At 42.8% G+C, this 27,103-nt stretch overlaps 2 protein-coding genes across 3 annotated transcripts; both read left to right on the forward strand.

Annotated features, from left to right (window-relative positions):
• Positions 1 to 1,699: 1,699 nt before the first annotated feature.
• On the forward strand, positions 1,700 to 5,898 carry asb14b (ankyrin repeat and SOCS box containing 14b; the record flags this gene model as incomplete). Its single annotated transcript, XM_080030706.1, has 9 exons — positions 1,700 to 1,827; positions 1,927 to 1,979; positions 2,059 to 2,190; positions 2,279 to 2,437; positions 3,425 to 3,670; positions 4,515 to 4,683; positions 4,782 to 5,316; positions 5,460 to 5,613; positions 5,720 to 5,898. 9 exons carry the CDS (start codon positions 1,700 to 1,702, stop codon positions 5,896 to 5,898), a joined length of 1,755 nt encoding a protein of 584 aa, XP_079886832.1.
• Positions 5,899 to 6,771: 873 nt separating this feature from the next.
• On the forward strand, positions 6,772 to 22,554 carry tasorb (transcription activation suppressor b). 2 transcript variants are annotated; one of them, XM_080030350.1, is made up of 23 exons: positions 6,772 to 7,142; positions 8,688 to 8,833; positions 9,132 to 9,224; positions 9,340 to 9,412; positions 10,126 to 10,217; positions 10,301 to 10,435; positions 10,523 to 10,647; positions 10,733 to 10,764; positions 11,166 to 11,271; positions 11,504 to 11,607; positions 11,859 to 11,968; positions 12,354 to 12,426; positions 12,531 to 12,605; positions 13,072 to 13,944; positions 15,897 to 16,201; positions 16,296 to 16,389; positions 16,498 to 17,372; positions 19,014 to 19,136; positions 19,717 to 19,876; positions 19,964 to 20,072; positions 20,210 to 20,388; positions 20,516 to 20,650; positions 20,878 to 22,554. In XM_080030350.1, exons 1-23 carry the CDS (start codon positions 6,854 to 6,856, stop codon positions 22,101 to 22,103), a joined length of 5,532 nt encoding a protein of 1,843 aa, XP_079886476.1. In that variant the 5' UTR covers positions 6,772 to 6,853; the 3' UTR covers positions 22,104 to 22,554. The 2 variants fall into 2 exon arrangements, with proteins under 2 accessions (XP_079886476.1, XP_079886477.1); XM_080030351.1 differs by having other exon boundaries at positions 20,881 to 22,554.
• Positions 22,555 to 27,103: the final 4,549 nt, after the last annotated feature.

Raw genomic sequence — 27,103 nt, forward strand, 5'->3', positions numbered from 1 at the left:
AACAAAACACTTGTTACCCATAAAAAGTGTGAAGGGTAGTTTAGATTGTGGTTAGCAAGCTAATTAGTTGTCAGATGGTTGTTGGCCTTGATGCTAGCAAGAAATTCAAGTTGGGGTTGGTCGTCACATTTTTTGGGGGGTTGGTTTGGTTGTCACATGTTATCCAAAGGCTGCAGCCAATAACGAAATAAATTGTCAAGCTGTATCCTCACTGACACCCCAGAGAAGGAGAGAATAGAGCAGGAAAAGGCAACTAGCATGCAAAAGAAAAAAGGGCCACAAAATCAAAACAACATAGTGTGTGACAATCGACCTCTAGATGGGGTCGGTTGTCACAATGTGTAAGGGTGTCTTTGATGATCAATTTCTTCTTTATTACAGTAAGATAGAAAAAGTGAGGGGTACACATTTCAAGCCAACACCTTAAGCTTCAATTTAATGTAGGAATGACTATTGAAAGATGTTTAGGTGATGAGCAATTCTCACTAGAGTAAAAAGTGTGCCTACTTACCCCGTTCTCCCCTACAGTACAGTGCATAATCTGCCTAGTGTACAGTAACTCATAGTCAGTTCCTTAATTAAGCACTCTTCATATGCCTTATATGTTTTACACCACTTCACAAGATGTAACATGGCATTTAGAACACATTTGCAGTCATGTGTGATGTGGCCACAAGCCAAGTGTAAAAACCTTTCTAAAATTAAAAACAGAAACTAGAAACCTTGATTTTAAACTGGTGCTGCTCTAAAAGCTTTATGATCTTGCTCTCTGCTGCTACTTATATCTTCTTCTTATTCCTGTTTGTCAACTGCTTGTCTCTTGGTTCCTAACATTGAGCTGCTATGTCTTCATACACAAGCTACTAATGTGTATGCCATTTGGAAATGTACACTTACACTAACTTGAGTATGTTCTCAGGATTAGCATTACGATTAGTATTGGAATTTATGTAATATAACTTTTTTTGGCATGTGCATAATGCACGATTGCACACATCAAAAATACTGTAATTTTTCTGAAATCCAAAAGGTTATATTAAAAATAAAATAAGAAGTTGATATTTTTTTTATTTAAATAATGGCCTGATTGGCATTAGGGTGTTGCAGTGCTCAGTGGGTCAACACCAGGGGCTGACTGTGGAGACCTCGTGTTCTGATATATATAGTCGGAAAGATATAAATAGCTGCAGTATGTGTGTGGGTACTGAGGAGCCAACTGCTGTAGCTCTACTGTTGTGAAAGCCACCGAAAGCACACAGCCATTTGACTGAAGGTAAACACCAGGCAATGGATAAATAATGCATCTGGAGGAAAAACTGGATTGATTAGCATGGAGTGTACAATATAAAAGACCTGTTGATCTTTCTGGTTTGTTACTGTTTAAATGTCCATGTAATGTTGTTGGATTTCCAAGTCATTTAACAGCACTTAAAATGTCTTGTTGTGGCCAAGGTTTTTTTTTTATTAGCAACATTTCCTCAGCTCGGCTACTTTAAAAACTGTAAATGATCTGCATATCTGCTCTTAAGGGGCCAGTAGAGTTAAGAGCCCTAAACTCTTTCTGACATCTAATTCAACAACAGGAAAAAAGACTGACTGCAACTATTCAGTGCTTAATTGCATTGTGCTGAATGTACGGTCTTGTTTACCTCATGGATGTGTCTCACCAGAGCAACGTTGCACCTTTCTGGACTAACAGATGACCACGGAGACAGAAGATGACTTCTATCAGTCGGACGACGACTTGGATGATGAAGATGAGGCAACGCAGTATATAATTGAACAAAGTCTGATTCAATATAGGGAGCTAAAAGGATTGAATCCAAGGTTAAGATCTAACCGCCCAATATTAGAAATCTCTTTCCGTACATTGTGTATCTCCTGTTGATCATATGAATCCTTTGTATGTACAATTTCTTGCAATAGTGATTTGAAACCCAGTGAAGACCCTGATGAGATTTTCAACACAATCAAGGAGGGTAAGCAAGCTGATGGGATTCTTGAACCTGTTAATCATCTTTTGGCCATAAGTTCTGATATACTGTCATTCATATAAAGGTGATGAGGACGCACTGAACAGAATGGTAGTGCAGCCGGAGATGATGTCTAGAGTTGATGAGCGAGGATGGATCCCACTGCATTTGGCTGCAGTGCAAGAGAAGAGAAGGACACTGGAGATCACCTTCTCAGGTAGCGAGGTTGTCATCGGTTTGACCATACACACTCTTTTTAAATACTGCACGGCATGCTGATGGTTGTTTCACGCTCTTCGTTCCAGCATCACCCCCAGGTGCAGTCCAGTGTCGAACTATAAAGGGTGAAACACCTCTCTTTCTGGCTGTGGCTCACGGACTCAGAGAGAATGCAACGTTTCTGTTACAGAACGGTTGTAGCCCAGACCTCCAGAACGACGAGGAGGATTCTCCTTTGGTGGCAGGTATCCCAGAACTGAATGCAAAACTGCACTTTATTTTACAGAAATCTAAAGATGTTTTATATATTATATTAGGTACACCTGTTCAATGGCTTATAAAAACAAAAAGCTTGGCAGCAATTTAATGCATTTTGAAGTGGTCAAGCCAATGTACTGAAATCAAACCGAGCATCAGAATGGGGAAGAAAGGGGGTTTAGGTGACTTTGAACATGGCATGGTTGATAGTGCAAGGCAGGATGGATCCATACTTTCATGTTGTTTACGCCAAATTCTGAACCTGCCATCTGAATGTCGCAATTGAAATCGAGACTCATCAGACCAGGCATCATTTTACAATCTTCTATTGTCCAATATTGGTGATCCTGTGAGAATTGTAGCCTCATTTTCCTGTTTTTAGCTGACAGGAGTGGCACCCGGTGGGGTCTTCTGTTGCTGTAGCCCATCTGCTTCAAGGTTGGTTTTGTTTTGCATTCAGAGATGGTATTCTGCATACACTGGTTGTAACGAGTGTTTTTTAGAGTTACTGTTGACTTTCTATCATCTCAAACCAGTATGCCCATCCTCCACTGACCTCTTACTTCCACAAGGCATTTTACGTCCACACAAATGCCGCTCACTGAATATTTGTTTCTTTTTCGGACCATTCTCTATAAACCCTAGAGATGGTTTGGAGTGAAAATCCCAGTTGATCAGCAGTTTCAGAAATACTCATACCAGCCCTCCTGGCACCCTCAGCCATGTTCAAAGTCACTTAAAACCCCTTTCTTCCCCATTCTTTTGCTCGGTTTCAACCTCAATAAGTTGTCCCGTCCAGGTCTACATGCCTAAATGCATTGAGTTGCTGACATGTGATTTGCTGATTAGTTATATGCGTATATGTTATACAAGAAAATGAACCGCTGTACCTAATGAAGTTGTCGGTGAGTGTATATACATATATACAGTATATATATATTTTTTTCTTATTTCTCTTGCTCATCACTTCAAAGCTATTATGAATGACCAATATGACCTGGCCACGCTATTGCTTCGCTACAATGCCAAAGTGGACCAAACAGGACCTCTAAACAGGACAGCTCTACATGAGTCTGCCTTTTTAGGCCTGGAGAACTTTGTCTATCTGCTCCTGGAGTCTGGTGCCAACCCGAATGCCTGTGACATCAAACAGAAAACTCCACTGGCTCTGGCTGCACATATGGGCCATCTGAACGTGGTAGAGGTCCTTTTACAAAAAGGTATATGAGATGAGGTAATTTAACCTCCACTGTATATTTCAGATGGTCTGGGTTCCAATAACCTCACTTATTGACAGTGTTGGAAGAAGTGTTCAGATCATTTATAGTAGCAGTACCACACTGTGAAAATAGTCCAAATTAAAGTCCTGCATTCAATACCTAACTTAAAGCCTCTGGAAACCTTGTCTAGAGTAGTAAAAAGCAATATATGCTATCAAAGTTGGGTGTCTCAATAGGCTTTTTGCAAAAATCGGATTAAAATAAATGTTCAGAAATAGCGTAAAACTTGGTTAAAAAACAGACTGTGTGGGCGTGGCCGTATCAAACGGTCTCCATGGCAACATGTATTGTTTCTATAGAACATTTGGGCAGAGAACTGCTGTGATTGGTTCAAATACTTATTTTGTCACAAGAACCAGAGCATATCATCCAGACTCATCCAAATTGAAATTTCTGTAAAGTTGATCAAACTTAAATTACAATATCTTTCATTTGGATTGATTAATATGCCCAACTCTTTTCAGATGCTTACTATCATGCAACTAACTCACCAAAAAACAGTTTGAAGGAATATGAGGATTTCGGTTAACAGGGGATTTAAAAAACAGTATCAGCAAAATGTACTTGAAGTATCAAAAGTACAAGTTTTTCAAGGATAAAGAAATTATTATCATTTTGGATTTTCAGAAAAGCTGGAAAAATAATTCATAAAAGGCTATGAGGATTACTGCCTTTGTGTCATAATAATTTACAGTATTCATTGTATCATGCTGCTTTAATTCGTTACTAATAATTACTAATAAATAACAATTTTGTAACCCTAAAATGTCTATTAATTTTGCAGGAGCCAATGTGCGGTGTGAATCCGAGTCAGGCCCTGTCTTGTTTGATGCAGCATCATCAGGACACCCGGACATAATCTCCCTGCTGTTGGACTATGGAGCTGATCCCAACATACCCCTGTACAGCAAGCACCTGCCAATTCACCGTGTGGCCTACCATGGTCATATACTGTGAGGAACATCTATATGTTACAACATCTAGTGTTCACACTTTTCCCAGAGAGTTTTAACCACTGTCATGTCACTTAACGAGGACTCCTCTTTGACAGGGCCCTGGAGCGCCTCATCCCTGTGACGGAGCTGGCCGCCGTGAAGGAAAGTGGGATGAGTCCTCTCCACTCAGCAGCTGCCGGGGGACATTCCCATTGTGTGGAGATGCTGCTCAAAGCTGGCTATGATCCAAACTTCATGCTGCACCAAAGGGTGCGCCATACCTACGATGATGACCGGCGGTCTGCCCTATTCTTTGCAGTGTCCAACAATGATCTTCAGTGCACCCGCTTGCTTTTAAAGGCTGGGGCAATGGTGAACCAGGATCCTATGAACTGTTTGCAGGTGGCTCTGAGACAGGGCAACTATGAACTGATTAACACATTGCTGAAGTCTGGGGCAAATGTAAACTACTACTCCCGTGTCAACACCACTCACTTCCCCTCAGCGTTGCAGTACGCCTTAAAAGATGAGGTCATGCTGAGAATGATTCTTAACCATGGATATGATGTGAAGCGTTGCTTTGACTGTCCCTATGGGGACAGTTCCCATGACTACGCTCCTTGGACAACCTCTGTCATCAAAGACATGGTGGTGAGGCGAAGCTTGTCGGAGAGAAAGTGGTTTAAAGAAAAGAAAAAGATATGAATGAATTCCACAGGGCAGCCAGCGGTGCAACACTTTCTTTCAAAGTTTCACTTTGACTGCCATATATATCTTTGTTTGTCTCGTTCTAGTTCTGTGAGGTGATAACAGTGACCTGGCTTAGTCACTTATCTGCTCAAGTGGTGCGGATCATGCTAGACTACACCGACCATGTCTCTTTCTGCACCAAACTGAAGGACACCCTGAAGGAGCAGAAACAGTGGCCGGAGATCTGTCACATTCAAAGTAAGAACTTCCATTATCCCACTTTAGATATACTTCAACCATGAGCCAAAGTTTATTGATGACCTCATGTGCATTCGTTGACTTAAATTACTATATTTTCACACAGGTAATGCACGGAGCCTGAAGCACCTGTGTCGGTTGCGGATAAGGGAGCATCTCAGTCGCCTGCGCTTGAAAGCCTCAGTTTTCATCAACTTCCTTCCTCTTCCTCCCAGGCTGAAAGGTTACCTGCACTTCAAAGAGTTTGACGTCTACAGCAGGGGCAGCATGGTTAACCCATCATGAAAAAACATTTAGCTGTAACAGATAGGCTACCACTGTATTTAAAGGACAGAGATATTTGCTGTATCTTTTATCTGTTTGCCTTTTATTAAGTGGTTTGGTAATTGTGTTTTTTTCCCAAATACATGTTTTATGTACCTAATGCCTCGCAATGTTATTGTACAAAACTGTTCAAACTTTTCTCTTTTACTATGGTGGTTAAATGAGTCCTAACGAAAGTGCAGTAATGTGGTATTGTTATTTTTGTTAAGTCACACTCAAGACTCTTACTGTAATTTTGAGTACTCAGAAAATGTCAATAAAATCACGAGGAGAGTTGTAGGCTCCAATGTAATCAAACACATCTGAAATGGCACAAGTTTAGATGTTTCTTGTGAGCTGAAGTGGCTCCTTGTCACAACCTGGTGGTAGACTTCAGTATTACAAGAGAGGATTGTTCAGTCGACTTCATTAAACTAAAGGATTTACACTAAGTATTTTAATATACAGTATAGGCTAAAGTTGCCTACCAGCCACCTCAGTGTATGGGTTAAACGTGTGGAAAATCTCTTATAAAAACTAAAGGGTGAAATAATTCAATTAAAAAAAGCTGAAATAAAAATTATGGCTTATGTATTGCTTCATGTGGCATATCTGGCTGTATGCTACATATTCTTCTTCTGGTGTATTGTTAAATGTGCACTATTTCACGACCACACCTTTTATATACTATCTATGGACCACACATTACTCCATCCCGTGGCTATTATCACTTGTCGCAGTTCATATATCCACCGCTGGGGGGCGCGGATTGTCTAGAATGTAAACATAGTGACGGCAGCGTTTTGCAGTGGTGGAGAAGAACGTGTACGTCATTTTCACAATGGCGGAGTCTGGGTGAGGAGCAGAGTGTGTGTGTGTGAAGCGGCGCCATAATCGTCAGAGCCACATTGCCGTACTACGTGAACGGTGCCCGAAAATGGCCCTGAACCCCAACTCAGTGGGGAAAAGGGACTCAGAATGTGCCGAGCCGGAGGGTGGAATACCCAAGAAGAATTCAGCCGCCACCTCGGCCACAGCCAACCAAAATGGCGATCAGACTGGATGTGGAGACAGAGTAATGCCCGAACATGAAGCCCCTGAGCGGCGGAGGAGTGTGCAGGCGGACTCCCGGAGCTTTAGCAGCTCTCCCTTGCCAGGCGGGAGACCGAGCGAAGAGCTGCCACGGAGAAATTTCCAAATCCCGAGGAAGATACGAGAACGGAAAGGTTGTGCCATATCGCTGCAATTTTGAACAGAGCCTGTACTGTCTTTCGTAATTCCGCTGCTGCATGTTGCTAACCTGCTAGCTAGCTGGCTAGTGTAACGAGTTTAACGAAAATGTCCGCCGATATTTTAAGGTTTTAATCCTAACCCGACGTCATGCGATCTAAGCACATGGATAGTGTCGGTTGATGCAGCGCGAGTTGTTTTAGAAGACATAGCTTTGGCAGCTAGGCTCAGGTATCCAAGTTACCAGCGAGCAGCAGGCAGCTACGTCCCTGTGAAGGCGCCCAACGCCTGTACTTTAGGGACTGTCCGTCTGAAAGACCACCTTGTTTGGCCCCTTCACCTTTTTCATGGGACCATACTCTGTTTGAATCATCCTGTTGGTGTGTTGCAGTCATCACCTGACTGACATGTGGGTGTCTCATTGACCTCAGTGAAGGGCATGGATTAGTACTCCTCACCCGTCTATTTTAAATGTTTTCACAGCACTATGACACTTAAAGTGAAGTCTTTGCAGAGCTGGCCACCCCTTGTCCTAGCTTTATGTCACTGGCATTTCAGAGCATCCCTTTGACACATTACCTCAATGCCCCTCTAAGCACAGAAGTCCCCACCCAACCCCATCATGTTTATAAAAGTATGCTGTTCCCTTTAGCACAGTGACAGATGAATAGTGGTTGTTACAAACCCAGCTGTTAAACATCAGTTACTTGTGTACATGCAAAGTTGAACTGAAGTTGTCAGACTTAGCATTTTGTGCCCCTTTATAAGCAGCCATGCTTGCAGTATTTGTTCAAGTTTCCTGCAGCAAGTTGCATATGTAATGTAGTCTTTTTGCCCAAGATGGAAACTTAACAACTGTGAGAGAGACTTTGCTATGTGAGCACTCCGTTTGCCCGTCTCCAGTCTTTCATACTTTTGCCACACACTGAGGTTGTTGACTACCTGTTAGCCTGCAGCTGTAGGCTGGTGGGGCTCCCTTCGGGTTGTCTGTAGTCAGCTTGTCATGGTTTAACTTCTTTGCATGCATTTGAATTTACATAATAGGCATTATGTAAATATTCTGCTCCGATGCGAGGCTTGGTCTCCCCATTCAGGGTATTGTTGTTAGCAATAGCTAGTCACTGTTGTAGATCAGTGCTTTTCCAATCACAATAACTCCCAAAGCACATTTCAGTAACCTGTTGCGATGAGCTGGCTTTTAGCACATGAGAAATAAGTCAGCTCAGGATGCTACTGGTTCATTTGTAAACCCAATGAGCTGTATTAAACATACACAAAGAACTATTGCCCTATAGCACTTAGTTTACAATCACTTCATCCTGTACTTTTGTCTCTTTATTTGAGAGCATGTGACTTAAATATTCAACTGCAGTCAGAAGACAGACCCTGTGTATCATCCTTGTGGAAGAAAACCCCCAAATTGTAGGCATTATGCATTCATGTCACGTTACCCTATATATGAAAGAAGAGAATAATTTGATGATGAAGCTGCACTCTTGTCTAATGCTAATTCACTGATCCACTTCTGTGTGTGTGTGCAGGCTTGTACATGTTCCTGCCTCCAGACAGCCGGGAGTTTGAGGACCTGGTGAAGCTCATCTCCTCGTTCTACCGAGACTCGTCGTCGCGAGGGACCTTCTCCTACTGCAAGGCCCGGCTCATTCACAACGAGCTGCTGGAGAAGGAGGTGGGTCATTGTCTGTAACTCCCTCGGGTCTGTGTTTCAGTGTAGCGTTCTTTTTTTCTTGTAGGTTGAAACAAACTCGGCAGTGCTAGAATTCCAAAAATGTTCTTGTAGCTCACTCAACAGCAGAGAGCACCTGCTGGAGTCAGGCATTAATACAATGTTGCCAGTAGGTAACACATTCTACACACATGGCGCTGGGGGTTTACATTCCTTGAAGTACCTGACTCAGCTCTGTCATGATGTCTGTAAGAGTTTGTGAGGTTCTGAAATGCTGCTGTATCTCATCCGCTGTCGCCAGTTCATCGAGAAGCGGACAAAGATGAAGCACGAAGGTCGGACAGAACCAGAACTGGCCGAGTCGTACTGTTTCCTTTTTCCTGACAAATCCAAGGTACTGTTGATGGACAATCAATAAAGCATGAAAGCTTTTTATTGGTATTGGTGTGGTTGTTTTTTTGTTGTTTTTTACATGATTCTAAACTTTGCATGTTCTCTTGTATTTCTAGCTCCAGTGGATCTGCGAGAAGGGTTTGTCAGTGGGACACTCCAGGCTTACTAACCTTGGAAATCCATCCGTTGGTAAGTTAGTCTCTTGAATGTTGCTGTTCATTTCAGGTACCGGTACTCTATTATAGAACATTGGATTGTTGCTCTGAGGATTCTATTTCCAGGGTTGCTAGCCCAATTAGTTCTCCCCCCGCCCCTTTATTTTGGCTGGATTTTGACACTTAACATATTTGTTATTCTCTAGCATCTGAAACAGCTTGATAAGCATTTTGTCCTTATTAGAGTTACAACTGAAGACGGGTAATACTGGCCTTACTTTACTTTTACTATACGTTTGTATAGAGCTGCAACGATTAATCGACAAATCGATTATTAAAATAATAGCCAACTATTTTGATAATCGATTAATCGTTTTGAGTAATTTTTTAATAAATTTTTTCCAAATTCTCTGATTTCAGCTTCTCAAATGTGAATATTTTCTGGTTTCTTTAATCCTATTATGACAGTAAACTGAAATATCTGTGTGTTTTGGACATAACAATACATTTGAGGACGTCAACATGGGCTTTGGAAAATTGATCAACATTTTTCACCATTTTCTGACATTTTACGGACCAAAACACTAATCGATTAATCGAGAAAATAATCGACAGATTAATCGATTATCAAAATAATCGTTAGTTGCAGCCCTACTTTTGTAGAATGTAGATGATGCTCAAATGCGTTTTTGACAGAGCATGAATATGATGCTTTCCCCCTCTAATTCCATTCTCTTGTCATTGTAGGTGTTTATCTCTCCAAATATTCTGATTTGCTACAAATAAATCCCTTTGAAGTGGGCTCGTTTGGAGACATTATCGTTTTTAAAGTTATGAGGGTGAGTGCTACCAGTTTGTTGTCCCTTGACAGATTTCTCATCCATGTGGGGCTTCCAGCTCACCCTCATGTTTTGTTTCTCAGGGTCGAATAAAGCACATCCACGAGAACATGCCTAAGAACACAATCGAACCTACACCCAAGTTTGACTGTCACTTGTCCAAAAGTGCCAACAGGGTTACGTCTTTGCTGTCTTACAGGGCTTTTGAGCTTACACAGGTAAGCGTGGCTTCTCTTGCATTCACTTATTGCATCCATTATGTTATGTATCTAGGTAATGATTTACATTATTTTATGTCTTTTTAGCAATATTTCTTCGAGTTTGCATTTGATGAAATCAAGGCTCGACCCAGGCATGTGTGTCCCTACGCTGTGGTTTCCTTTAATTACAAAGGCAAGGAGGCTGCAGCTACTCCTTTGACTGCACACAGGTATGTATTCATGAGGGGAAACTGAAAGAGTAACATCTCCATGCTGTTCTGGGATTCTAAATATGCCTCTTTTTTTCCTTAACAGGTTTAACACCATTTCCCCTGAAGGAAGTAGAGGTAAATACTTTTTTAATCATATTTATTTATACATAATATGTTATGAAACTTATTCAAGTCTTCTCTGTGTAAACTGGGATATGTACAAAGGCAAGGCAAGTTTATTTATAAAGCACAATTCAGACACAAGGCCATTCAAAGGCAATTGCAATCCAGGAGAGGAAAACACTCAACACAGAATTGGTCAATAGCTTTTTTTCATGATGATCAGTATTTGGAATGTTACTTTCAACATAAAATACTTTGATGTGCATGCTGAAAATATTTGCCTTCTCAGTGACAGGACTATGAGCCTTGCTTTCTCCCTGTCTTAACGTTCCTGTTGTTTTCCCTTTTCAACGGGGACAAATACAGTTTTCTTGAATCTTGACCTTTGACTTGTGCTGTTCATGCTATTGCAGGGAAGAGCTGCTACACTGTGTGGAGCGGTCCACTAGTGAATAAGGGCCAGGAGTTATTCCCAATCTGTTTACGATCCTCCGTGCGCCCCTACCTTCCTTTCAAACTGTGAGTAAACCTTTAGTCTCTCATAAAATTCTGTAAAAAAAAAAAAAAAACATCCAAGATGCTAGTAGTATTCCCCTCTGTTAATCATTTAAGACATTTCTTTTGGAGGTAAGAGGTAGTTAGAATTCACTCGTGCAATATACAGATGCTAGTTTTCTCGGGGTGGGGACCAGGACATTTATTTTATTTTTATGAATTGCTTTTCTATAAATCGCCATGCGTTCCCCTGCAGGCCTGAGAAGCTGGAGGTCAATCGAGGCATGCAGCTGGATCAGGTGAAGCGAAAGATTCCATCTGTGCTTTTTTCTTGGGACACCTACAGCCCGTCACGGGAAGGTCAGTCTGGACCCCACACGTCTGTATATTTCATAATTAAATGATATCAAAGTTGCCCCTAGTGATGTTAGCCAAAAGTGCATTACTAGAAATGATTTCTAAAGCCGAACCAAAAGCATATGCTGCATTGTATTAAAAATTGCTGCCCAACTAACTCCATTGAAGTTATAAACAAACTGTAGATAATAAACAACTGCATTAGTCAGTTATGGGTCTGCTTTGCGTGCCAATTTGCTTTTCTGTGTCCACAGTGATGAGGTATGGTATGTCCTGCAGCCTGTTTGAGGTGGTGGATGGAAAAGGCAAACCAACCAGTGGCAGCTTGGCAGGGCTGGTCAACAAACTGGAAAGGGACAGGATGGTGAGTCCCACTGTGAATCCTACCAGGTTCTTTGTGCTAGACAAATCCACAAAGATACATGACCAAATCTCAGCTTGCGAAAAAATTATTATTCAGTCCAGGATTTTGTTGTACTTTGCATCGTTGTTTGATGTAATGAAGGTCCAGTTTGTTGCATGAACCGTTTGTTTCATTTTAAACAAGTAGAGGATGAAGGGAAATATCTGTCAAACTCTCATGCTGTTGTTGCTTTATTTCTGAATTGACGAATACAATAGACCTGTCAGTGTAGTACAAGTGGACACAAGATGCGGAGCTGTCCAGCAACAGACTGGCATTATGGCATTATCTGATAAAGGTAACACCCTGCTGTTTCTGACTGTGGTATTCTGCTCTCCTCACTCAGGTGCTGGTGCTGTCCTTGTTTGACAGGGGCTTCCTCTTCCTGCTTTCCTCGGCTCAGATGGTTGAATCCAAAGGTGCCATAAAGCTTTTCTGTTGTGTCCTTCATTGAACTCCCACTTACTCCCTTTCGGTAAGGGTTCAGCTTTTAAAATAACAGAAGTTGCTGTTTGTTTTCCAGAGAGGCGAGGTCGGGTTGAAAAGAACCTGCAAGCATTATTCATCTTTCAGGAGTCAAGGACGGTTGTCAAGTATTGTAAGTATTGTTCACTCATATTCCAATCTCTTGCATCTCTTTTTCTGACTCGGCGTTTGCATACAAAAAAGAAAAAGATGAATGTTTCTCATTCAAAAACAAATAATGTACAGCCTTCCATGTTACCATTTAGGACTCCTGTTTTTGGCCTTTACTCAGCTCCTGTCTCCAAATAATAATATATTTGTGTAGCACCTTTCAAGAGCAGATCTCACTAAATGCTTCACAACAAATACTAAAAACATGAATAAAAGAATAGAGCAGCAGACAGTTCTGTAAATGCGAACATCAGCCAAAATACAGAACACCGGGTGAAACGTTGTGAAAATAACATCAACAGAGATAAAATGCATTAAGAAAGAGGGATTCGATTAAGAAAAGGGACTTCCTTCCACTTGAATAGCTCAGACAGACATCTGTCATCATATACGCTGCGCTGACATATGTTTGTGTCCTCCCATCACAGCATCCAGACTGTCGGAGCCAGAGACGCTGACGGCCGAGCCACAGCGCGCCATCCTGTCCTCCGTCGAGCCCTTCCTCCCCGCTCTGCACTACGCCTTGTTCAAGCTGCGGCCGAACCCGGGCAAGGACCTGAGCTCCGGGGTGGAGCGTCAGGCTGCCGACTACCTAACCCGCATAGACACGGGCATGGTGCGGCCCTTCACCCTGCCCGACTACAAGCATAACATCGACGATAGGACCAACCCGTTCCCGGCGCCCCGGCCTAAGTTTAACATGGACACTGTGCTGCGTGCTTACGTCCACAACCCCGCCAACCACATTTTACCTCTGAACAAAGCAAAGGACATCTTTGAAAGAATAAGGAACCCCATACCCGTACCCGTAGTTGTACCCTCGCCTGCTCCAGCGCCTGTGGAATACAGCCCTGTTTCTGACTGGGGTGGCTCGGACAGGGGCTCAGACAGGCCGGAGAGAGCCCCTGAAAGGCTGCCCCAGGAGAGGCCTCCCCCAGAGAGGCTGGAGCTGGAGAAGCCGGCCCCAGACAGCAGCAGCAGCAGCAGGCGGAGGACAGCGTCGGCCCATTCAAATGGGGCCCAGTCGCAGCACAACAAGGCAGCACACGTGGAGCCCACGCCTCTGGCCGCTCAGAGGCTACGGCTGTCCCAGAACGAGTACGATAAGGACAAGATGAAAGAGTTGCTCAAGCTGATCCACCTCCATAAGAAAGCCATCGTGAAGGAGCCGGGGAAGGAGCGGGCAGAGGACGGCACGTGGGACGTCAACAGTCTGAAGAGGAAGTTTGAGGGAGACGAGAGGGGGAGCGGGAACAAACACCAGCGCACGGATTCGCTCAGCAATGGGGAGAGCAGTCGAGGTGAGCAGAGCTGCAGCTGTCTATGTAGTTTATAATCAAAAGGTGTCATTTCATTTTTGTCTTTTTCCAGAATTTCCACCAACTTACTTGTACTGCTCCGCAACACAGTCTGATTAGTTCTCAGTGTTTGATTTGTGAACTACAAACATTGCTGCCTATTGGCACTACAGTACAAGCAGCTACTGTATTGGTCCACATCAAAATAAATGTATGATTTATGATCGTCACTCTTAAATGTCAAAATGCATACTTTCTATTTAGCTAAAACAGTTAAGTGCGCTATAACCTGAAAAAATATGCAATTAGGATGGTTTGTCTCCACCTTCAAATTAAATTTTAACTTTTAAAAAGAAAAAACTAACGTGTATCCTCTGACATCCCTATTAGCATCGTCAGCCAGGGTTCAACATAACTTTTTTTTCCTACTGGCCAGCCGGGCCAGTGGATCCGAGTTTTACTGGCCCCTTGTATATTTTCACTGGCCCTGCACACACTTTTTTTTTCTTCATAATTTAGTGTCAATAATTATGATACCTGTATTAGAAAAATAACCAAATCTAAAGGGAATATCAATACTGTAACAGTATATATATTCCCTTTAGATTTGGTTATTTTTCTTTTAGTAAATTATATGAAATGTTGATATTGCTCATACACATAAATATAAAAACAGGCAAACATATTGAATTTGAAGTCTACAACTGAAAGTATGTGGAAGGAGTGGGCCAGTATTTTAAAGTCCAGAAGTTTGATGATTGTTTTTATTCTTGAATTTGGGCAGTTAAATGGATAGTTCACCTGCAGAAGTCATGGTCTTTGTGGTGTGGTAGTGTTGATCACTTTCTCTATGCATTAGGGATGTGAATGTGTCAAACCAGGTTTTCCACTTGCACTCAAGTTGACTTTAAAAATAGAAATACGAAAATCGGAAGGTTATGCCTTTTTTTTTAATGGGAGATTTCACCGTGTATGCGCGTTCACGTCTGGTCGTGAGCGCGCTGCAGGAAGTGTCAGCTTCACATTAAGAGTCCGGTGTGGGACCATTTTTTCAAACTATTGATAAAAAACAATGCAGTGCAAAATATGCAGCATAAGTTAAAAGCTCGTCTAAGACTATGATGTTAAATCACCTTAGAAACACACAAAGCCTTCGTCCGAGCAAAGCAGCGTTTCACCGTGAGATCTCGACAGTAAGCGAGTGAGCCGCCGCACAGAAGAACTGTGGTTTATGGCTAAAATAATAACTGGGATATTCCCCCAGTTAGCGATGTCAATGGGAAAGACTTCCGCGATCTGATTGTATGCCTCGAGCCTGAAAACACAGAGCCATGTCGGCAGACAAACTGCGTGACTATAGGAACTGTCCAGTGAGCCGAGTCCCTCCGTTCGTTTCTGTCTACAACCGACACAATTAAATCACCGGAGACGCATTCACAGCGGTTAAATAAAGCCTCTCATTTGTATTACCATTGGGGCTTGGATGCAAATACTGTAACATTACAGCGGCAGCTAAAGGAAAAGCGCAGTTTTCACTTCATTTTCTGCACCTCAACCTCTGCTGTGGGAAGAAAATAAGGAAAATAAGTCGATTGATTTGTCGACTCGCAGGCGGACGATAGGCAGCTCTGCCAACGGAGCGAGAGTGCGCCCGCTTGTTGCTCCGCCTGTCAAAATGCCCACGCATCGTTGCCTTTCATTAAAAATATATTTTATATTGTTTTTTATTATATTGAGTCTTAAATAAAAACTGCTTTCATTGCGACTCTCAACGCGCATTTCAATGAACCATGATGTAGTCTATAAAAAGATACTGAGCTATGATTGGCCGTTACTGGCCCGGGCGGGACATTGGTTATGTCAGCTATTGTTTTTAAAGGGCTCAGTTTATTCTAGTACACTGAGGCACCTGAAATGTAGCAAATGCCTTTAATCAACGGTGTGTATCTTGCTAGGAGCCCAAGCAGATGAGACGGGAGACGACAGAGACGGACAGAGAGACAATTTGACGGCAGTGATGGAAAGCATGGGCATTTACGACACTGATCTCAGAGCGCGAGGTAACACCGACGCTAACGAGACCCAGCGCCTTCTCAAGATCCTGCTGGCTACTCTCAACAAAGCCGTGGCTCAGGGGTCCATGTCTGTACTGCCAAACCACGGCGAGCCATCAACGGGTCCCGGGAGCGTGGATCCCACATTCACCGACCCCGACCATAGGAAATTAAATGAGCCAGTATCACATACAAACTACACAGAGGTGAGGATGATTACAGTAGATGGAATGGTTCAGTGTGCATTAAATGTGTCCTTAGACCTAAACATAAATAAATGCTGGTGTTCTGTTTGTTTAGGAGGACATGGACTGTAGTCCATTCAGCGCAGGCTCCCCACCTGAACACGCTCACGCCTCAGACAACCCGACCTGGGTTAACCCCCCAAATGAAGGTACTTCAAAGCAGTCAGCACGCACATAACCCCTCTTCCCTTGTAGGCATGTCTAGATCTGGTTTACAAGACATCCCTGTGACATGTTTCCTTTCTGCTTTTCTTCAGACAAAGCGCAGCATTTCCCTGAGCCAAAGCCCGAGCCTGTGCCTGTAACCCAGCCGGAGTCGCGGCCTGCGGCGATGGCAGACAGCCACCCAGAGCCCAAGACGCCTGCAGTCGTGGCAGTGAAAAAGGAAGCTGTGCCTCCCACGTTACCGGTGGTAGAGGAGATTCCCTTCAGGCCCTCCATCAGCTTGGACACCATCCTCAACCAGGAAGTTCACAGTCTTACCTCTAACATCAAAAACATCATGCAGACTCACCGCATTTGCTACACGTCGAAGCTACCCGCGCGGTTGCCCCCACGCCACTGCTGGCTGCCCAATCGCTGCTTCTCAGACTTTGTCCTACCCTACGTCTCCCCTGTCTCCGTTCAGGGGCACGTCAAAGCACTGTGTGACAAGATGGACAGGTTGATCCCATCCCCACCTGCTCCCCCCAAGGTCACTTCTCCACCCCCCGCAGCGACAACATCTCTCCTTACACCGCCACTGCCCCTCCCCATCCACCCTTCCAAAATTAAAACAGAGCCCTCCCTATCAAAGAGCACCACCTCTTCTCAGAGCGGTAAAGCAGTTACTGTCAAAGACCCGGCATCCGTTAAGATTAAAACAGAACCCCCACCGTCCACAGAGTTGGGGGGAGAGATGTATTCTCCCTCTCACGTCACACCAGGCTCTCCACCGCAGAACTCCAAGACCCAAGGGGCGGGCCCCGGGAGTGGACCTGGCCTGCTGGCTGGCAGCCTCATTGGTCAGCTAAAGCCAGAGGTTTTCAGCAGCCTGGTGGAGATCTTTAAGGACGTTACCAAGAACACAGTCAAATTCTACATCTACTCCGGTGAAGAGAGGGAGGAGAGCAGCGTCTGCAAGGAGATCAAGGTACAATACAAGCTTCCAATGTGATCCTGAAAATTTCACAAATGATCTTAGACCCTTGGTGATGTTTTCAACTTATGCTGGGCTTACACTACACAACTTTTCACGCGATTTGACAGTCGCAGTCAATCTTCCAATGTCGGACTGAAATCACGGGAGTCGTGCTGGAGTTGTGGCGCGCGCACATAATCTCAGTCTTTTCAGAATCAGAATCAGATTTATTTGTCATTGCACCATTACAGAGCAACGAAATTTAATTTCAGTTCACACCCCACCAAGAAACATAGAAGACAGTGACAATAACATGGGTGGACAGGAGAGAGTGTAACTGTAGGTTCGTCTAGCATACGCCGCGCTCCTATTTCTTAGAAGAAAAAGGAGAACAGGGAAAGACAGGTAAAAAAATAATGCCAATCTCGAGCTACGTTCCTTATGGGAGCGCAGTGCGTGATCAGTAAAAAACCACCTTAGTGTGTGGTGTGTGTGGTGGTCTTCTGACCCGATTTCAGCCAGTCTTCTTCCCGTCTTGACGTTCCGACATTTTATTATGTTTTTTCAGACATATCAAAAACAATACAAAACAAAATGAAAAGCATAAAAATACAATAAACAAAATGTATGTTTAAATTACTTCACAAAAAGAAAAAAATTATCTGTATTGATGTGATATGCCTGAAAAGGAGCAGGGAGAAGTATACACATTATCAAACATGTTTGATATTATCGCTAGTCTTAGGGGGTTGGCTCAAGCGAAATTATGTAAACACTGTCACACTCTCGCATGCACCAAGCATGACACAGGAGGAGCGGCATTAGTTGCGACCTGTGTCCGCCTGGTGAGGCACTTATTTCGGATACTTTTTCATAGAAGCCTCGGTGGAGAACCAGCTTGACAGCCGCGCAACCTGAAGACTCTACCGTCAAATACAGGGTTAGGAGTTAAAGCTATTGGGGGATGAGATCAGCAAATAAAGCTGGTCAAATAACTAAAGGAAGTCCCCCTCTCGGAATATTGAATTAACTTGTTTTTAATTAAATAATCACAATCGCGTTTGCGGAAATAATATTAATCTCAAAAGGAATCTAGTTGTAGTCTTGCAATATGAGTCCCCTGTCTTTTCAAAATCTCACTCTGTGACTGAAAACTAATGACTAGTTGTCTTCAGGTGTGAGATGATTGTCTTAAGATGTAAGAGGGTTTCAGTCTTTTCAAAGTATTTTAAAAGTCCTCTAGTGTAAGCCCAGCATTACTTGTTTTATCCATTCTAAAGAAATCTCCCCAAAAGATCTACTTTCTGACATTTGAGCTGGGGCTGAAACTAAGGATCAAATCACTGTAAGGGTTTTCTGTGAATCATTCACAGATTGATACCACTAAAATCATTCATCAATTTTCTTTCATGTTCATCGTTGACACATTATTTATTTGTATTGGACACAAAGAGCCTGCAGAGTGTTCTGCAGTAGGGATAGGCATACACACGTGAAAATCCACGTCTGCAGTGGAAATGTCTTAATCTTAGTTGTCACACGGTGTTCCATGTCTCAGTGCTCAGCTCTTTCTGTATCCGTCAGTCAGTCAGTGTGAGAGAAGGACACATTCATCTATTCCTAACAGTTACGTCTCTCCTGTCTGTAAAAAAGGAGTACTTGAAAAGCCTGGGAAACAGCGAGTGCAGCCCACAGACCTTTCTGGAAAACAGCAGCAGTTTGGATAAGCTGCTCATCATCATTCAGAACGAGGACATCGCTGCACATGTGCACAAGGTACAATCAGTCAGTCACGGTTTCACCTCCAGTCTGTAGCCCAGAGGACAGCTGATCCATACAGTGATCAAACAGCATCCTAATTAAATGTATACATCTGCTGCATTGTTGTATTGTTTATTCTATACCTGTATTATATTAAACTATAAGATATTCCATTAAAGCCTCTGGAAACCTGGTGTAAATGAGTAGAAATCATTATGAGTTGTGTGTCTAAGGTTAAAAAAAAACGCCCTTACCACTGTGTCCTTTTGACAGGACTGTGGGCGTGGCCATAAGAAAAGGTCTCCATGGCAAGTCATTGTTTTTGTATAATGTTGGGGCAGAGAACTGCCGTGATTGGTTCAAAACACTAAATTCTGTAAAGTTTGATAACATTAATTCAATATATTTGATTTCAAACTCTTTTTAGATGCTTACTATCATGGAATCCCAAGGTGACTTGGAAGGATTTTATGGATTTGGGTTTAGAAAGACTTAAAGAGATGTTAAGTTTATTTGTATTATATGACCAAAGTTGTATTAGAAAAGGTACAAGAAGAATTCCATTTGTTAAAAGTCTCATCTTTTCACCATGTAGATCCCAGCTCTGGTGTCTTTGAAGAAGTTGCCTTCAGTGAGTTTTGCTGGAGTGGACTCTCTGGATGATGTCAAGAATCACACGTATAACGAGCTGTTTGTGTCAGGAGGTTTCATGGTGTCAGATGAGTTTGTCCTCAACCCTGACCTCATCACGCAGGGTAAGTTTGACTTCTCTTGGTGGGAGTTGTGCAGGTTCACGGACAGACCTATTGGACAATAGTTTTTCATTTTTCCTTTGTGTCCAGATCGTTTGCAGGGGCTGCTGACTTTCTTGGAGGAGCAGAGCACACCCGAACACCCCTGGCAGTGGAAGGTGCACTGCAAGTCCCAGAAGAAGCTTAAGGAGCTGGGGAGGTATGCATCTCAGTAGCTGTGTAACCCAAAACAGTAGTTATCAAATGAAAATGATCTTTAGCATCTTAAGCCGGGCTTAAGCTGTGAGTAAATATTTTGACACTGTATGGATCTATTTTCGCCACTCTCTTTTTAAGGTTAAACACCAACGCCATGGGGCTGCTGAACCTTCTTACAGCCTATCAGAAGAAGCACCTAGTGGAGTTCCTCCCTTATCACGAGTGTGACACCCAGTCACGTCAGGCTCCAGACCTGGATTGCCTGGTCAAGCTTCAAGCTCAGCACACGCAGCAGCGGCACCTTATCTTCCTAACGGGTATCTTCATCCTCATCACTCCTAACTCCTAATTAATTAAATACATTATTAGAAATATATATAAAAGTATTTACTATTTTCACTGCTTTTGACTAATTTATAATGTTCCCTGAATGTGTTTTTACAGAGAGGCCATTTGAAATGTTCCTACAGTATTCCAGAAATGGAATAGTGATTGGGAGTATTGATGATGTGATGAGCGGTTTCCACAGTCTGATTGGTTCTATTAATCAGAGTGATCTGCCAACGCCGCCCTCTACTGGTGGGTAACGTTAATAGCAGGACTAAACTGAGAAACCCTCAGGATTTAATGCCATTTTGCTGTAGTTTAATTGGTTTGCTAAATTGCCTTTTTGTTCTGTACAGTTATCTGGTCAGTGTGAAATGTCTGTACTACCCAGCTGAGCTGGATGTTGTTTACGCATCTGGAACACATTTTTGATAATATCTTCCATTCCACTTTTCCTTTTGTCTCTCCTGCTCTCCCAGTAGTGAATGATGAGTGTGTGGAGGAGGAGGACATGTCATTAGACTCTGATGATGGTGAACTGTCCACCCCATCAGATCCCTCAGAGAAGCAGCATGCAGTTGAGAAGGGGAAGCCTCCACAGCCGCCCCCACCAGATATGGACGAGTTTCGTCCTCCACTCCCAGACCAGCAGGGCACCCCTGACAGAACTCCAACCCTTTCTGACTTCAGCGCTTTCAAAACAGCCATCTCTCAGTTCAAAGCCACCAACCAGATGGGCATAGGCTCTTCAGACAGTGGCAGCTTGTCACCAGGAGGTTTTCCTGTGAATCCCCACCAAAGCTTCCTGTGGTCATCCTTCACTGGCTCTTCTAGCTATGCGGCGTCCCCGGCCTACCCTGCCTCGCCTTGCAGCAGCACCCATGAGCAGGAATACCGCTCCACAGTCCCAACCCCACCTGCTATGTCCCAAGCAGGACCTCTAGCCAACATGGCTTCCCTCCCCCTGGCGGTCAAACCTCCTCCCCCACCTCACCTCATGATGCTGGGCCATACGTACGGTTCGGACACTGGAGTCGCTATGGCTGCTGGGATCTCTCCGCTCACCACCTCCCTCCCCTACACAGACCATAGTGACTCAGCCCAGCCAGTTTACATGTCTGGCATTCCTACAAATGCCAGCGGGCCCCCCACGCAACACGACAGGACACTAAGTGGAGCTGTGGACGGGGTATGGGGGACAGCAGGAACCAGCACTTGTGAGACTGCTAGCAGCCAAGGTGTGGTCACATCTGGCCCAGTGGACTCCAGTGTGCCCCCTAAGACTGGGGACACCTTTGGAGGCAGCACCCCTGCTAGTCAGGGATGCAGGACTCCGATGAATTGCGCTGACAACCTTGGAGCTGCTGTGGGCATTCCCTCAGTGGCCACTAGGGGGGGCTTGGGAGTCAGACCCAAGCTGCCTCCACATCCAATGTGTGGTGCGGGCTATGGTAGTATAGGTGGCATCCCTGGACAGATGGATCAGGGGCCTATGCGTGGTGGTATGGGTCCTGGTTCTTTAGGGAACTATCGAGGGAGAGGAGTCCCACCAGTAGGCCATTGGCCGAGGCCAGGACGAGGACATGATCGGGGTGGCGGGACTGGAGGTGGTCCCGGCTCTTGGGGTTACCCAGGAGGAGGCAGGGGTGGGGCACAGGATTACTACTCGGACTACACATACTCACACAATTATGCACCTGAATAGACAATCAACATGATTTACGGGGCAACAGAAACGCCATACTCCAGAGACTATTTGAGCTGGCTGAATGTATATATTTCCTTGTCATAAACACATTGATTTGAATCAGTAAATAAGGATCCTGGTTTTCTACAATAATAAAAACTGATACAGGCAGTGCCGAGTGTCCTACTGTTGTGTAAACTATATGTACACTTTTTCCATGTGATCTATTTGAGACCCTGTTCAAACCACTATATTTATATTTGCCAACAAATGTCAATGGCCTTCCAGCTTCTCGGAATTTACCATGCTGTTTCTGTTTGTCCGGTTTTGAAATGGTTTGTGAACAAGGGGAAAGGCTGATATTTTTTTAAGGAAAAAAAAATTTGTGAATACAATTTCACTTTTGCTGTTGGTTTTCTTTTTTTATTTGGTTGTCCTAAATTCTATTAAATAAAACATTTCAAATCTTGTTTGTGTGACCAGTTTGATGACAGTGTCAAGCAAACTATTAAAAAATGTAAATCATCGCTGTCTTACTGTCCTTTCACTCCACTGCCATATTTCATTCAGCCGCCAACAATTTGTGTGCTTTTTTTACTTTTACAGAATACATTTGGGATGATCTCACCTCAAATATCAGTAAATCAAATTAAGTGTAATATGAAATAATTGAAACATGCCCAGAGTAAACTGATTAAATAAACAATATCACAAATCAATAAGTTGGATTTCTATGACAAAAACCTCAGCTATGTTGGTGCACATACAACATTTTTAAAGGTTTAAAACCTACAGAAAAAAATATGGATTTGATGACCATAAGAGAAGTCTCAAGGCATCACAGTAGAAATAAACTGGATCTATTTTTCATGTGGGGAAGCTGTGTGCCGAAAGCAGCTTGGCGGAAATGCAGCACTTAAAATCATTTTCAGACTCCACGCTGACTGAGTGCCATTGGCCCCTCAACTCTACCACCACTGAAAGGATCATTAGAGGCTTGATGTCCTTTCAGTGGGTTGTCTCATTTACTTTGTGGAGTATCTGGTGGAGAGAAACACTAGAGGGCGCCATCTCCTCTTAATGTGGAAAATAGGTTACCACTTTATCTCCAGAGGCCCATTCCAGTTGTTCAAAAGATGTTCCAGAGTAACTGTGGAGACTGTGAGAATATTTCATTCCATGAAATCAATTGCAGCTAAGACCCATCGCACAGAACTGAGCGAGATATGTATTTTCCCACAATTGTTTCCCCATCACTCTCCTCCACACAGTTTGTATACCTGGAATAACCTACCTACCACAAATACTGTGTCCTAATGATGAATCATCATCCGGGGAATCCTTAAAGATATTAATTTTGAAATGAAAAACACAGAGTAATTGATCCAATTACAGCACATAACTAACTAGGCTATATACATTTATAAAATTCAATGCAATATAGTGAATATACAATAGGCCTATACAAATAATTCTGCAAAAATACAGCCTATTTAGTGCATTTTAAATAGGTATATGTTTATAGAGTGATTTATAAAGGCCTTTAATTAGCTTACTGTGTGTGCTATTGGGGAACAAATACAGTACAGTCATACAGTACATGTAGACCTACCACCTTAACTAACTTGTTTACAGACTGAGATAGGGCTAGCGAGGTAGCGAGGAGATTCACTGAATGAATTCCACGGTGATTTTGACAACAAGCCTTCCCCAGAACATTGTTTTTATGGCCACATGAGGGCAGCAGAGTCCAACTGCAAACCGCTCCAAACCTTTTATATAGCCTACTATCTATACACCGTCCATGCTCCAAACACAACATTATGACTACTAGGCTAACCTGTTAGCAAAATGTTGACTGTTCAAATATCCACCAGTCCAGAGTCCAGAGGACCAAGACCTATTTGGAGTTGATGTCCGTGCCACGTGATGAATGTAAGTCCAATATTCACTCTCTCTCCTTATATGTTATATTTTCCACCAACTCCTCAAGGAAATATCTGGATAGTAGCTCAAGCTAAATAGGCTATTACTTGTTAACTATGCTAACTTTTTCATTTCTATCCTTTTGCCATTTGTAGTTGGGTTTGCTGGTACAAAGTTAACAGTTGGTTTTCTCTGCTGGAGATTGATTTAAGGGTGAAAGTGAAAAAAGAATCAAACATAGTTGGCATTTAGAGTGTTATAAAGCTCATTAAAGGGAACCATAGACTTGGGTGAGAATTATTAGGCTAAGTATTTTCTTTTTTGGAACCCTTTAGCCTACAGCAAAACAGTGTCTGACCTTTATCTTGTTTCAGTTGTCTGAGTTGTTTTTAGATTTCCACTAAAGAGACATTCCCCATCTAAACTTCTTACAACTGTTCAAGTCACAGAGGTAGCCTACAACAAAAAAACACAAAAAAATCCAGAAAAGTCCAAGATGGCTTAGGCTAAGAAACTTATAGGCTTTGGCTATTGTTTTCCACTAGCAAATTAATCATGTCCCAGATGTCTAAGGAAAGGAGGATATCTAATGATGTGGGAAATCGTACAGTTGTCAATTTGATTTCGGACCTAAAAGTGGGAGAAGATGGATAGGCTTTGCTCCGAGTTTTCGAGTAGAAAGTAGTCAGCGATGTTGTAGCCTGCTTGTTGTAGGCTACATTGTTTTCTTTGTCAAAATCTGATATCTCTTCACCATTCGCTTCCTGTATGCTAGCGTACTGTCTGTGCACTGAAAAAAGAATCACTGTTAAAACACAGCCTAAGCTCTGTAAATAGGCATGTTGCTCCGGTTGGCCCCCTTTGTTTAATTGTTTACTTACCAGTTTACAGAGCCTAGGCTCTGTAATAAGACCTGATTTTCTTTCAGCACACACACAGTACCGACAGGTAATCGGATCGTGAGGATATTCACTGATTTTGACAGAGCGATTTTGTCAACAATCATTCTCCAGAATCGCTGACTCCATCTTTAACATTTGGGGCGCAATCACTGGACACCACTCGACGAAAACAGTTAGATAAGTGAAGATATTATTTTACTAAAAGCCATGAATGTCGTCCTGCTGGGGCCACTTGATGGAAAGTCAGTGGATTTCAGAAGTCAGTAAGTGCCATCCTATGTGGAACATGAATGGCTTCTAAGTTCATGGCTATCCATCCTTTAGTTGTTGATATTTCAGCCTGTGTTGGATCGACCGACTCATCCTCCCTTGAGTCACAAAGCTAGACTAGAATGGTGGAAAAAGCATCATAAGGTCCATTATTGAGCATCAGTGTCAGGATAAGACATTGTGTATAGGGTACCTGTACTGTTTCTGACAGTAAAGGCCTATTTTTAATGGAAATAATAAAGCCATATTTCATCAGAGTTCATTGCTGTCTTTTAGTGGACAAGTGTGACAGATAATAACAAGGGAGGCACCATTTACAACATGATACAATACAGCCGGCAGGACAGAGAACACAAGCTGAACACACAGGAAAAATGAAAAGACAAGGATGTTGCAGAGTGAGCCACAATATTAACTTAAAATACTTTGACAGATTTTGCTTGTCAAATCTTATTTTATCCAGCTAAATTCCAGTGTTGTGAATGTCGATAGTTAACCTGCTATCGGTGTGAATGTGTATGTGAATGGTAACGTGTAAATGGCAACAGTTCTCCCTTGTAAAAGAGTCTCCAGTCTCAATGGGATATACCTGTATAAATAAAGGTTTAAAAACAAAACAAAAAACAATCAGTGAAGCATTTAACAGCCCCAGAGAAACATATAGCCTGGATGCTGCTTGTACATGCTGAGAAATGTATGCAATTAATCATTGCATATGCTTTTTGTTTATTTGTTTGTTTGTGTGTGTGTGTGTGTGTGTGTGTGTGTGTGTGTGTGTGTGTGTGTGTCTGAAATGTGACGGTTCTATACATTTGATTAATGAGCCATTTGTCTTTATTGTGCCCTTTAGTGATCTAACTGAGGCCTGAATAAGTCAGACATCCAGCTGCTTCATACGACTTTGAAAACACCAGACTTGGCCTTTGTCATATTCAGTGCACAGGTATGATAAACAGCCCGTTGTCTACATTTGTTTTTTTTCTCTTTTTTGGTAAGCATCCATCCTACCCCCTAAAAAAAGATCTACAGTATTGGTGGACTGTTATGAAACTAATGCTGTGTGTGTCTCTTGAGCACATTTCCCAAGCAAAATGTCCAATTAAAATGATATCAGGGTTGAAGTCGGTTTGGTGACATTGGGCCTCCACTGAGCCTGTGTGTGTGTGTGTGTGTGTGTGTGTGTGTGTGTGTGTGTGTGTGTGGGCGGGCAGCGTCTGGAAGATGTGTACGTATCTGCCACAGCTGGATGCCTCCACTCCTGCCTGATGACTGTTTTGACAGTTCTGTAATAGCCCCTGTTGACAGTCAAGGCAGCCCTCCGCCAGTGAAAGCAATTCAACTTGTGCTATTCAGAATGAAACTCCCCTTTCACAGTAATTAGATTCTTGAATAAGATGATTTTGAATCCCTCGAAGCCCAGCCAAACCAGGGAAAACAATTAATCGCATGCTTTAATTGAAGCCCAGATGGAGTGTTTTGATTCGGAAAAGGGCAAAATGTCCTTCCTTTTACATCTGTGTAATTTGTAGTAGTTCAGGATCATTTGCAGGCAGACTGAGCCATAGAAACTTGCACCTTACCGCGTAATTGTTAGGACTGTCTATTTAGAATAATTGAATTTTTAGAATAACTGAATTGTCCTGATTTGAGCATATTCCTCCATGTGTTTAAAAATAAGCATGAATATGTGCAGCATTTTGATAAAAGAATTATGATTCATGTTGTGCTTTTCATCCAGATTTTTTCTTTCTTTCCAAAATGCACTGCTGAGAGGCCGCAAATAACCAGCAAAGTACTTGCCGTCAGAGGCTTAAAATGAAATGCTGGAAACCACATGGCATTAGGATACTAACTTCGGTCACACTAACTCTGACATAAAGCCTACACAATGGTTGGTTCCCTAAATCAGCAGTGAGCTTA

The sequence above is a fragment of the Ammodytes marinus genome, assembly GCF_949987685.1.
Source record: "Ammodytes marinus genome assembly, chromosome: 7".
NCBI classification, from domain to species: Eukaryota; Metazoa; Chordata; class Actinopteri; order Uranoscopiformes; family Ammodytidae; genus Ammodytes; species Ammodytes marinus.

What these genes read in the sequence shown, in the direction of transcription:
- tasorb (XM_080030350.1), top strand. Translation starts at nt 6,854, where the DNA reads ATGGCCCTGAACCCCAACTCAGTGGGGAAAAGGGACTCAGAATGTGCC. An exon ending in TTCCCCTGAAGGAAGTAGAG is followed by an intron (nt 10,765 to 11,165) that starts GTAAATACTTTT and finishes ATGCTATTGCAG; the next exon opens with GGAAGAGCTGCTACACTGTG. An exon ending in AAGCTTAAGGAGCTGGGGAG is followed by an intron (nt 20,073 to 20,209) that starts GTATGCATCTCA and finishes TCTCTTTTTAAG; the next exon opens with GTTAAACACCAACGCCATGG.